Below are 13,681 nucleotides of genomic sequence, written 5' to 3' on the forward strand. Positions count from 1 at the left end.
TGCTCCTTGCAGTCTCAGTAAGACAAGTTTTCCATTGCTTCAGTGTGTTCATGTTTCAGGTTATATTCAGTTCAGAATTCTCCACCCTTTTGACTAGCAGTGTAGCTAAAAAGCCAGGCCTCCACATGTGTTTCGGTCCTGTGCTTGTTGGTTGTAGTGGGAGAGAGTAGTAAATAATGTGTAGAACTGTATGAGTCAGTGGGTGAGAGTCTGTGGGACTGTGCTCCAAATGTATATGTCTGTATTTACATGCACACCCATGTATGTGGGCCTCTGTTTCCAAAGTGGCTACTATGATTAAGGTCTTGAAGTTGAAATGCACAGCAGACAAGGCAAAAGTCAGTGGCACAGTGCTAATACAATGCCAATGCATGCTTCTCTACCAGTTTGCTTTTACTGACTTTGATCCTCCCGCATTAAATAAATACCAGTCAAAATGTGAATGAAGCTTTGTGCATGCCCTGCATGAACCACATGCACTGGTGCTATAGGAGGTGGTGTTTGCGACTGTGAAGGTCGAGGGGATTACAGAGCGTTGTGTCTGCACTGTTGAACAGGTTAGCAAATTAACAGGGAATTACTGCGGCCTGCATTCTTTGGCCAACACAGCCCCGTAATCCTGGAGACATTCAGGCAGGGCGAATGGAGTAATGAACCAAGCAGGGCACATCAGGCAGGACAAGGAGGGAAACTTTAGAGCGCTTTTCATAAAAGAGCAGGTCTAGACCATACTCTGTGATGTTATTTACAGAAACTCAACAATTCCCACCAAGAGCAAGCACTAGGCGACAGGGGCAAGTTTGTAATTGGTCACAGTATTCAGTTAGTCCTATGTTTAAGAACCACTTGTTATTTGTGCCATATAATCAGTCTCATTTCACTACTTGGATGCGGATGAGTAAACTAGGGCTGCAACTAATGATTATTTTCATTATCGATTAGTCTGTTGATAATTTTCACAATGAATCGATTAGTTGTTTGGTCCAAAATGTCAGAAAACAGTTAATAGTTTACAGTTTCAGTTTACTATCATATAGGATAGAGGAAGATACTTACATTTGATAAGCTGAAATCAGCAAATTTGGACATATTTTCCATTCATCAAATCATTATTATAAAATTATTTTAATAGTCGACAACTTATTGATTAATTGACTAATCATTGCAGCTCTGGCGTTAAATAGACTATTTTCAATTCAGTCAATTTATTGTAAATTTGAATTGAAACTAGCAGTGAGGATGATAACCTGGCGGTGCTGGGTTACGTGTGCTGAATGAATGTAGGTGGGACACAGGATCTTCTGGTTTAAACACAGTGTTTAACAATAAAGATTATCTAATGCAAAGAAAGACATCGGCTCTGGTCAACCATTTGCTTCTACTGCTTGTCACCCAGGGACACACCTGTTGTCTTTAAACCTCTACTCTCATTATCTATCAAATGGTTTTATAATAAAATACTGAGGGAGGGGAGAGAGAGAAGTTATGTTTGGCCAAACTAGACCAGAGGAAATCATTTGTAATGGTTAACCATCCATTATCTGGAGTTTAGATGAAAACTTAAACTGAAATACATCTGAAATAAATGAATACTAACAAATCAAAAAGTACCAAAATCTGCCAAAGCATGAGATCTGAAATATACTTAATATTAAAGTGAGTTGCAGGTTTTTCTGCAGACATGGTATTGTATGTACAGTGTTTCCCCTAGGATGGAGTTATAGCAGCAGAAGTGAAGCAAAATTTTTGTCTGAATATAAAACCCCAACACAACATGTTTCAGCAGTATTGCTCTTGTGTCCATGAGCACGCGCTGCACATCAGAATAGTTTAAAACTTCAGTGTTTTCCCAATTGTGAGCTTTAGCTGAATGTTTTGGTGTTGGTGGTCATGGTCAGAGTGGTGGGGGGTTTGGTGGTCCTCCCCCAAGAAAATTTTACATTTTCCAATGACAAATATGGAATTTCACATCATATTGGGCCATTATTTTCACCATATGTCTGAAGAAAGAGTTTGAAAAGCTCTTTTTGTGTGCAATATGAGAAACCTCCTCCCTTCTGAGGTGCATTTTATTTGCTTTAAAATCCAGAAAGAAACGTCTCCTCATTAGCTTAAAAGGACTAGTTTCCATCACTAATTTGCTTTACTAACCTCAGCTCCTCCTGTCAACACCGTCCTTTCTTTTCCAAAACCACTTTTTCAGACTCATCTGAAAAATAATTGAATCAGTCTGTATAAGACAGAGCTGCAGGCTACACCAGTTTACTCTTAGATTGTAACTGATGTTCTCAACATTGGACAAGTAGGCAGTAATAAAAGCAGCTACCAGTTCCTTTCTATTGAGCTAATGTTAAGTTGCATAGCAGCCAAAAGACGCAGCCTGCTGTTGAAGCTTTCCTGCTCAGCTCGGTCTGAAGGGGAGGGGGGATGTTAGCTAACTTAGCGCTAACATGCTTCACTTTTTCAGCAGGTGGGGAAAAAACAGACTTGGTCTTGAGAAGCCGACACACTGTAACCGACACCGTACATTTACTGCCAGAATATTTTCCCCTGCTGGCATTCACCGTCACTTTCTGCCGCTCGGACAAACACTCGCTACGCACCTCCCGATTCCTTACAGGAGTTACACTGTTAGCATTTAGTGTTGCCGTGCTCGAACAGTGTGCGAGTGAAAACATTTGTAGCGCATAGTTTAATTATCGTGGGAAATTTTATTAGCGGCAGTCATGATTAGGGGAAACACTGATATATGTTATTTACATATTTTAAATGATTAGACTCATGGACACAGTCTGTCAAAGGCTCCAGTAATTGAAGTTGAACAAACAAATAGTTGGAGTTTAAACAATCTGGAAATAATGTGAATGTAACTGAACACGTCTGCACAGTAGTTCTCAGTTTTTCTTTATTATATAAAAGTTTGGATCAAAAAAAAAGTTAGGATATGAGTGAGCAAGGGAAAATCCCTACATTTGCCTCATCTGGTCTGCTCTCCCTGTTTCTCCCCCCAACACACACACACACACACACACACACACACACACACACACACACACACACTGAGCCAGCAGGCCAGTTTTAGATGAGACTGTGTCACTTGGCAGGGTAATAACTGGGGATGTCCCAATCAAGATTTTTGTCCTTCATTTTAATTTTTAGCAGCTGAAACTACTTAATATCTTTGCTGCTAGTCTGTGGCTCATTTCTGTTGAATAAGTCCAGGGAAAGGTTTCTGTGTTTTAACATCAGCTGGTGTACATTAAACAGAGGATTGGAAATGGATCAGGGTTAATAATGCTGATATGGTTGCATTAAAAATGCCTTTCTTTGTCCTAATAATGATCCAGGAGATGAGCTTGAGACATTCCTACTAATCACGCGCCTTTGCTGTTTCTGCTGGCACTGATTTGTGTCTTACAGTATGTCACAACCCTGTAAACTGCAGCTGACCTGGGAGACTGAAGCCTTAACGTCTGCATGGTTCCTCTGCTGTTTGAGTGGGCCAGTAAAGCTTCCTTCAGGGCTGTAGTGTTTAGTTTGAGCCTCATCTCACTCCTTCCTTGTGGAGCGCAGTGTATTTTATTGCAAGTTACCATGACGACTGTTTTGGCCTGCTGTATTTGGTGGCTTGTACAGCAATTCCAGGAAATGGGGTTACTTCCTCACTCAGCGCGAACAACTTCCTGCCCTCCGCTGAATGGACGTGCGCCAGGGCTCAGGGACACCCGCTCGTGTGGAGTCTTTGTCTGTATTTTCGTAATTACTTCCCCATCTCAATCCTCAGCTTTTAGCTCAAGCCCATCTGTCTCTCTCCTGCCCTCTTTGTACCTCTTTGACAGTCTTTTTCTTTTCTTCTTGTGACATGGCTGGATCCCTCCAGGGACCCACTGTGGTGTCAGTGACAAAGCAGTGGCGAGTGCCGAGGGAGGAACCAGCGTAATGCCAGCTGAGCACAACAACTCCCTCTCTTTATCCCCCCCCCAATTAAAGGCCGTGATTTCTGTGATTCCTTACTTAGACTTTATTCACATGGCTCGGAGATTTCCGTTTTTACAGATTCTCACAGAAAAATACCCAAATTTAAAAAGAGGAGAATGGTAGAAACTTATTTTTTACCTGGAATTTATGTCATCATGCATCCAGAAGTTGTTGTGGCTGTTCACCACAGTTCTCAAAAACCAAGATCCTCTGGCAATGGGGGCAGCGCAGTAAATGCTTCTAGTAACAGAAAGTGAAAAGTTAAATGGAGAGAGCCTACTGATTATGTTTTATATAAGTTTTATTTTGTCCAAAACTTTTGCTAACTTGTATAACTCGTAACATTTTTGCCAAGAAAAACAAGCCATTGGTGTTTTTTTTACATTTCAGTTATGAGGCTTATCATGCGTTTTCATTTCTGCTTTCCGCTGGTGTTTTCTCTCATTTTTGAATAAAGAAGTCTCCTCTGATGAACGTGTTGCATGTAGGGCTATTGTCAGCAGTGGGCTTTACATGCAACAACGGCCCAGCCTGGAATCAAACAGGTGACTTTGTGGTTATGTACACGCCAGACACCTCTGCTATTTCTATTCTTATTTTGAGGCTTTCTGGTAGGGAAGATATGATAGTTAAATTCCATCTGAAATTCAGTTGCATTGTTTTGTCTGCTCCAGCAGACTGTAAAGAAGATGTCTTATGTATTGAGTCTGACAGAATAGCTAAGGCCTATCCCTGTAGTTTCACCTAGGGAGATGTGTGCTAAGTCGCATTGTTACAAAAAAATACAGTACAGTACAGTAAACAGTACATTTTCTGAATTCAAGTTTCTCTCTTTCAGTGAACTAATTTCCTTGTTAAGTCATCCTAAAACATATTTCATTCAAAGGTGACAGAAATAAAATAAATCTCAACAAAACCGTCTCGGTTAGTCAACTTTTCTAACAATCACCAGCTCTGGTTTCATTGAGAAAAACTCTTAATTCACAGAGTTAGGTGAAAAATATTATATATTGACTCACTGCCGCTGCCTGTGCCTCTCTAATGCTTGACTTCCCTCTCGCTCTTCTTCTCTTGACGCCTCGCATGTCTTCTTTGTCCCCGGAGTCAGACTCCTGGTTGGAGCCGCTGTAAATCCCCTCGGTACTGTATTCACTGTCGTCAAACTTGCCTCCGTCAGTCTCGGAGGCTGTATTCGGTCCTGGTTGATTGAGAGGCTGCTGAACCTGGTTCTGTTTCCCGTGTGACACCAAAATCTATGACCCATCAGATTCCATGTCCCAAATGGGAAGTTAAGCCCTCAGGGCTTTCTAACACATAGTTGACCTTGTGAAGCGGTTGCATTTTGGTTAGCTTAAGGCACCAAAACTACTTGGTTATATTTAGGAAAAGATCGTAGTTTGAGTTTAGACCCAGAATCTGATGGGTGATAGATTTTGGTTCAAAACCCGCTTGCCCGGCTCCAGTTCTGGTGCACATTCTGGACTCTAATAGGAGCTAGTAGGACCACTAAAGACTTGTGCAGCCAATGGCCGTGCTTTTCACACTACACAACTTGTCGTCTTGTGACGGGAGTCTTGAAATTGTTGTGGCGTTCACACTCGGTGACAGGTGGTCACACACTACACGAGCTGACAGCGGTTGTGTCACCCGACGCTGGTCTCCAAACGTTTTGTCAAGAAAACATGTGAAATGTGAAACGGAAAATGACGCGAACCTACACACGAAACAGCTGTTGTTTGTTGTTATAAAGATGGCATTTATAAAGACAAAAATATGGGTGAAGGAATAGATTTGCACACGCAGGTAGCAGGGATTGTCTGAGCTACAGAGAGAGCTGGAGGGAAGTAAAAATGGTTTTGCAGTGAAAAAGTAGCTGCCCCTTCTGCCAGCTGCCTGCATTCATTGGCTGGATGTGAATATTGAGTCCCCAGACTCTTCCAGATATTTGGCATGCTAGATATCTGGCTGGCATCTGCGAAGTGTCAGGGAGCCGTTTTGATGCGTCGTTGAGTAGTTCACACATAACGACAGGCAACTGCAGATCGATCAGTGATTTACGCCCGATTACAGCCCGATGGTTGCCGAACTCACTGACCGGCAAATCAGGCAAAAAATCGTGTAGTGTGAACTAGGCTTAAGTTAGCTGTGCAGCTAACTTAGCTAGTTAGCTCAGTTTTGTAATCACGAATGTCATCAAATTTGCCAGTTTGACGACAGTGAATACAGTACTGAGGTGATTTACAGCGTCTCCGACCAGAAGTCTGACTCCGGGGACAAAGAAGACATGCGAGGCATCAAGAGAAGAAGAGCAAGAGGGAAGTCAAGCATTAGAGAGGCAGCGAGTAAACTCTGTGAATTTGATGACATTCGTGATGACATTCGTGGCTCCCTTTGCGTTGGAAGTATGAATTTGACAGGAGGAGAGCAGTCCCAGTTATTACACATTGCACCTTAATGCTTTTCATGCAGTGGAATAAGCCAACATCAAGTCATGACTAAACAGATTCTTCTCCTTCTTCTTTTTAAAAAATGTACATAAAAACAGGAAAAATACCAATTGCTACTGCTTGTATAACCTCACTTATTTTCTATGCAGCAGCACAGATTTCCTTTGTCAAATCTACTCACTGACACTCAGCAGATCAGAAGGTTCTCCCTCTTTTTGTTAAGATTTTAGGATTCATTGTATACATTTTGTCTCTTTTGTTCTTTCTCTCAGAAGCACTTTGTAACTATTACTACTGTTTGAAAAGTGCTGCTGAGGTCAATGAGGAAACGCGCTTTGAGGTGTGTGTGTATATAGTCTCTGTTTTCACATGCTGTAATGACATTTTTACAAATACAGCTTCAATTAGCAACAATCACACACAGCTCTCCTCCCACCAGATCTAACCCCCCCGTCACCTTTTTACACACACGCATACACACACAAGACACACAAACACAAGGCACACATCCAGCTGTAAGATGGTGGTAGTAGGGCTTGGAGATATGGCCAAAGATTTTATCACAATAAAAAATTTCATATCATTCAGTATCAATAATTATCACAATAAATGTCAAATCATTATTTGTTTAAAGGCTGATTTTTTTGATTGAAAGTTGAAGAAACCAGATGGTTAATTGTGGTTTTAATCTATTCTTTATGGTCAGAACATGACAAACACTTGATGCCAAACAGTGGATCACTTAACAAATCTGAGGTAGAACATTCAAAACGATAATTATAAAATCTTTTTTTCAACAAATATGCATGACTAAAATTAATTACAGTCTTTTTTCAGTTACTTTTCCTCAACAAAATATCTTAAAAGAAAAATTAAGTTCTTATTTGTTCATGATTCAAATTAATTAAAGCAAACATGTACTGAACATTTTTTTGAACATTTGTTATATTGTTTTTGAGGAATATTATATTGTGATAATTATCATTATTGTTTTATTTCCCAGCCCTAGGTGGTAGTGAGTCAGGAAGGGTCCAAATAATAGTAATAATTTGTACAGGTAACTGTGAGTTTCTTCTCAGCTCACACCATCTGCCTGTTTTTTCACTGTTTACTTTGTCGATTGGGTCTTATCAAGGCTCTCTTTCGTGGGAAACTTTCCTGACCATGGTTCATTGATAGTGAAGTGTGAGAACATCCAGGTAGAGAGGATGCAATGCTGGTGATATTAATCCGGATCACAATACACTGGTCAGTCATGTGTGTGAACATTTTGTTTGTTTTACTTTAGAGAGATGGAATGCAGAAACCTTTTCCAAACTTTCAGTCTGGAAATTGGTGACCTGTACATCATGGCGTACATTTTTGTGTGCATGTGCGTGTTAAAATGGTGTAATAGGAGGCAGGTTGTCCCAAATCTGGTAAGATCATTGCGCCTAGCATTACGACAGCGTGCACGGGAAGCTCATCAAACCAGTCACAGAGTGAGATCAGCTTTTTCCTGTCTCTGCTCTCTTGCTTACACTCTGTACTCCCTCTGAATTATGCAGTGGTCATCTGGGGGCTCTTCTTCCTCCCCCTCAGCATTACTTCTTTTTTTGCTGATTATGCAATCGTCTGCTTGCTGCTAGGTGACTGGTATCCTCTCCCACCTTCTGGTGTGTTGCCAAGATTTACTGAGCAGTAATCCCATTTAAGTAAGTCCTTTTTTAGTGTTGAAATTAGAAGCAGATTTAACACATGTTTGCATTAAATTTGGACTTAAACATGATCAAAACTAAAAGTGAAAGTTCCACTCTGTCCCTGGTTTAACCGCACATGTGTGGATTTTCTGCTGTCTGGGCTGTATTGTGTTATTATGTGAGCATGATTTTTGTGTGTTGACTCATTGCAAGTGTGCATACCGTATGTCTGCATAGAACAAAAATAGTCCCAAAATAGCACACTATTTTCTGTGGTCTCATGTGCTGCAGCAGTAGTCTGATATAAACTCCTGCTTTATTACAGTGGGTGTCTGTGCAATTGTGCACATAAAGGCATGCGTGTGTGTGCGTGCTTGTGGGATTATGAATTTCACAGTGGTTTACGTACGGTATCCCCATGTCTAATGGACTATGTATTTCACCCTGTCTCTAAGGCATTAGTCTGCCCTCGCCCTCTGACAGGACAAGTTCAAAGACTGGACCCTGAATGCCCTGAAAGCACTTAAAGTGCCTTCACAAGGACTCCTCTACTAGAGATGTGATTAATCTAGGCGCAGGAAGTAACACGATGGCTGAGCGCACTTCCTGTAATGCAATGACTGTTTTGTGAAGACATTGTTGGCGTTTCTTCAAAATCAGCTGACCTACACTCAGTTTTGTAAAAAAAAAAAAAAAAAAAAAAAAAAAAAGAACAAAAAGATAGAGCTTTGTTCTGCAGAGTGGGGCTACATCACATAAACACAACATGTTAATATAGCAACGTTTGTATGACCAGTGCGAATGATTTGTAGCAGTTTTGCCTAATTAATCACACAACAATGGTTTCCTTCATATGGCTACTGTATCACATAAATAAAGACTGAGAACACCACACTTTTGTCTGGCATGTTGGGTTGGCATGGTGTGCGTGAAATCCACTTGAGCCATGTGTCTCTGGCGAGTTGATGGCCATACAATAGCGGATGTGTCTGACTATGAGTGTTTCATTGGCGGCAAGATAGTTGGGCTTTGTTGTCTTCCTAAAGGCTCATTTCTGTCTGCCTGCCCATCCGGCCGCCCTGTGACCACTGGCTGATTTCAGGCTGGCTTTTCATAGGTGGCGAGCCGTCTTCTTTATCTCTTTAAGGATGAGGGGAAAGTGGAGAAACTTAGGTGTTAGGGAGTGTGTGTGATGGGGTACCTTACCACCTCTGCTGACCAGTTTTCTGGGGGAAACCCTGAATGAGTCTTGAGCTTTGAAATTTGAGCAATGAAACACTGCAAGCAAGGCTTGCACTACCCAGCTTATGAGTCTCCAGTAATTATATTTTTATTTTTGGCACATTACGCATGAGGACATCATCATTATGGTGTCTCTCCAGGAGTGTATTTCACTCCTCTCCCATCCTGCTCCCACAAAAATGATCCTGTTCCTGAAGAATGACTCCTGTCCCATCCTATTACCAATAACAAAATAATGTTTGTTCATATTAGAAATGCATCTTTACATATAAAAATAAAAATATGATTCCTGCCCCACCCCATTCCGTTGACTGTTTTTTCCTGTCCTGTTCCAGTCTTGTGATGAATAGTTAAATTGACTACCATCCTGCAGGAATCCCACAGGAATCCCATGACCCACAAGATTCCCGAAAAAGCCTCTACTCTCTATGTCTATGTCTGTGTTAGGGTTGGGCAATGCCTACAAAATTTCTATCGGACGATGGCTACAATGAGACATCAGGTTTAAAGCAAAGAATAATAATGTTCGTGGGGATTGAAACCTGCTGTCACAGGGTGGTATAATGTGAAAAATTGAGATTTACAATCACAATGCCGGCTTAACGTCATGATGTCTGTCAGCCATCGCTGATGGACGATGGCATCGTCTATCGGCCCAACCCTAGTCTGTTTCTAGACACATTAGTCAGGAGCAAGACATGATGGACACTGCGTACAATTAAACCTGGTGGATAACTGTACAGTAGATAGCTGACTAGGAACAATCATTTCCACAATCTCTACATTTTAATGAGGAAACTGAAATTCCTGAAACTTATACAACATTTTATCGTTTTAAGGTGTGAAGACTGTCTTAACATACCCCAGGGTCAGTATGTGAAAGACAAACCTTTCTGAATCTGTGTTAATGAATGGATTAATTAGCTTAGTTAGCAGTACCATTGACGTATGTAATTAAATGGTCACACTTAAAATATTGCCAATATTTTGACTGAACATTTAGCTGTTGAAGTGCCTCCCTGATTGTCTACTCTCTAACTCTTCTCTTGTCTCTTGCAGCTCTGCAGTGTATGGATGATAAGGCGCCTTGTGTTAACAACGCTACATGTCTGACCTTTAGCAATGGCACTGAATACTGCAGGTAAGATTGACTGACTGGGTCTCTGACCAAACACACAGGCTTTTCAGTTTAATAGTGCTGTCACCCCAACCCTGTAATAAAAATGTGAACACAGCAATAAAAACACCTCATAAGGGGATTGTTGGATGTGAAAGCCAGTAAGGAAATAGGGGTTTTTATATCAACCCCAGCCTGTCCATGGGACCCTTAGATTTTGCTCAGGGACAGAGGAAGGTATAAAAGACTGCTCTATCTGACAAAGTACACCAGTGCTGGGAACAATACCAATACACACATATCCACCTCCAAGATGTTATTTGGGACATTTTGGGGGTTTTGTTACTTACTCCCATGTTGCTATAGAATTGATAGCTCTTATGTTGCCAACATTTTTACTGCCCACTGATTTGTTGTTGCTGAGGGATGTCGAGACATTTGTATTACATGAGAAAGTCACATATTCAGTGTAATTCATGAGAGGAAACAATCTGAAACATGGTTGTTTGAATCAAAATGACAAGTAGACTAATCATAACTACCGCACACGTTTAGTGTAGACTTTTGTTTCCTGGCACATGTCATGTTGTTGTGGAAACCTGAAGCATCCTTCAAGTGAGTCTCTCCTACCGGTTGTGAAATCAGACCATTAAAGAAAAGTGCTGTAGTATAGAGGAGAGCAGTGGCCTGTTTGATCTATAACTTCCACTTTCTGACAGCTTAGCCTAGTTTGTAATTAAGACTGAGCCTATTTATATTTACATTGCCACTCCCGAGCCAAATTCTCAACGAAAACACACCATATCTGGTTCATGAACCTGATCATTTTTCGTCAGTTGTGATGTGAATCGCACTCCGTGTCTTTTCCCAGAGATTTTGAAATTTCAACACACTGCAACATTTCTTAATCAGTGTTTGACATTCCCTTTGTCAAATTGAAGGTCAGATAGACATTGTACTGCAGGTGCCAAGAAGCTTGGTGTGTGTGTGTGTGTGTGTGTGTGTGTGTGTGAGAGCCAGTTAGACTCTTCATAAAGACGAGAAACATGAGGAATATTCTTTTATTCCGATTCAACTACTGTGTCACTATAGACAGAGGATCTTAAAGTCAGTTCTGTAATAAGTGTATAACCATACAGACAACCAGTGACACCAGGATGGGTGTGATCGTCCTGCATCTAGTTAGTGCAGTGTGGCAACTGAAGTAGTGTGGTGTGGGTGATGGCTGTTTCAGGCCAGTAATAAAGATGTGATGAAACAAAGGACAGCTCGACATATGCAGCTTTTAATTTTGGAAATGTTTCTGAGGTGGAGGAAACACAAATGGATTGTCTTGGTTAGATGATTTTCAAAGAAGAGGCCTGGATCAAAAATCACACCCAAATTCAGAGCTGTGTTTTTACTATAGGCCGACGGGCATACAGTACCAGTAGGACAGGGATTTATGCCAATACTTCCTGGCATATGACTCTGAAACAACACTCAAACAGTTTGCAGCAGTTTAAGGCTTGACCACATCCACTAAGGTTTAGGTTTTTATGTTTGTTTTTATTAACTTTATAACTATTTAATTGCAATGGTAAATCATATGACAATTTTTTGTTTATTTATTATACACAGGAACTGGTAATTGTTCATTTTTGCAAATTCTAGGACTATTAGATTTCTCTTGTCTTTACTCTTGCTCCTGCTCCGCTAAGCTGTCTCTATTCCTGACCAGTAAAGTCTGTACTATTTCTTTGAATTAAAAGATGATATTGAGGATAAAAGAAAAAAACAACAGAGGACAACACAGGAGTCTCTCAGTTTGAGAAGAGTCAGCTGACAGAGCGCAGGCCTACGGTTAGACAGATTAACGAATCAATCAATTCTTTCTGCTGTCCACAAGCAAACATGAACAACTACACACTCATACACACATGTACACACAAATGGACGCACTTGCCTCTGTCTGGCCTGTCTGGTCCTGTCTGCACTGGGCTGCTGGACAAAAGGCTCATTGTTTGAAAATGTAATTATGTGTTTATTGGTCTCCTCAGTGTATTAAAGGCAGCCGGTTGTGAGTAAACAGTCACTTTGGCATTTTGGCTCGGACCAGCCTAATGATGTCAGATGGATCGTATCTAAGGTCGGTCTGCAAGTAACTAAATACACACAGTTAACAGCCAGGCCTATATTAGTAGTGTGTGTAATGCAAAGACATTTTAATGCATTTCTAGTTTACAATTAGCCAGCCTGCTTTTTAAATGCTGAGAGCGGGAAGCAAGAGCACGTGGTATCAAGTTAACTATTTCATTATGTAATAACAGGAAAAGGATGTTTATGCATTTTTGCAGGTGAGGACAGTATTGTGTTAGTTTGATATCCGTAATGAAACAGATCCACAGTGAAGACAAGGTCCTGTTTTGATTAGCGACAGGATGAGCTTCTATGCGTGTTGTCATTACTCACCTTGCCTCTTCTGCAGAGATCTTGGAAACACTGGAAAACAGATCTACTCTAGTCATATGTATGTGTCTGTTTTACATCTTTTAACTCCTTTTAGGGACTTTTTTCACTTAGGCTACTTCTTTTTGTTTATGAGATCGAAAAGGAGAAGACACTTTTAATAGGTGCCTGCAATTCCATAGCATGGACAATGGAATTTGCAAAAAAACTAATTTGAAAAATGTCTTGGAAATGCATATGTGAATGGGAAGCTCAGGTGCCTCATTTTTGACACGCAAAATGTTGTGATAGAGACTTAAAGTGCATGGGAGAGGTCGACTAGCTGACTGGTAGGGCAGGGTGCAACAAAGCTGTCTAACCGGTGATACTGCAAGCCATGAACCTTGGGTGTGAGAAAAGGTGTGTGTTGTAACTTACATCTTTGCTGAAGGGATACATGAATAGTTCCTGATGAGATATTGGCTAAGAGCATGGAAACAGAGGTCAGGATTTCTGACACTGACATTGAGTCTGACTGACTGAGTTAATACCTGAGCAGTCCAAGCAAGAGTGAGGCTGCACACATTATGTTGTCCAAATCCTATTTTCCTCCAGAACAAGATCTCTTTGTCTGCAGTTGGGCCGTGGTGCAAACTGTTTAACTCCCCCCTCCCTCTCAATGCCTTTTTTTCCCTCACTCTCTTTTTCTCTTGCAGTCACTGTCATGCCTTTATGTTTATTTTTTTTCTAAAAAGGAAAGCTTTTCTGAAGAGTGAGGGGAGAGAGTTACA

At 40.9% G+C, this 13,681-nt stretch overlaps 1 protein-coding gene across 1 annotated transcript in view; it reads left to right on the forward strand.

The window, feature by feature from the left end:
• The window catches only part of notch2 (notch receptor 2), a 53,130-nt gene that overhangs the window by 3,728 nt on the left and 35,721 nt on the right, over nucleotides 1-13,681 (forward strand). The window contains exon 2 of the mRNA XM_046050504.1: nucleotides 10,406-10,487. Coding sequence (XP_045906460.1) covers nucleotides 10,406-10,487 — 82 coding nt within the window. The remainder of the gene's footprint in view (nucleotides 1-10,405; nucleotides 10,488-13,681) is intronic.

The sequence above is a fragment of the Micropterus dolomieu genome, linkage group LG05, assembly GCF_021292245.1.
Source record: "Micropterus dolomieu isolate WLL.071019.BEF.003 ecotype Adirondacks linkage group LG05, ASM2129224v1, whole genome shotgun sequence".
In the NCBI taxonomy this organism is placed as follows: domain Eukaryota; kingdom Metazoa; phylum Chordata; class Actinopteri; order Centrarchiformes; family Centrarchidae; genus Micropterus; species Micropterus dolomieu.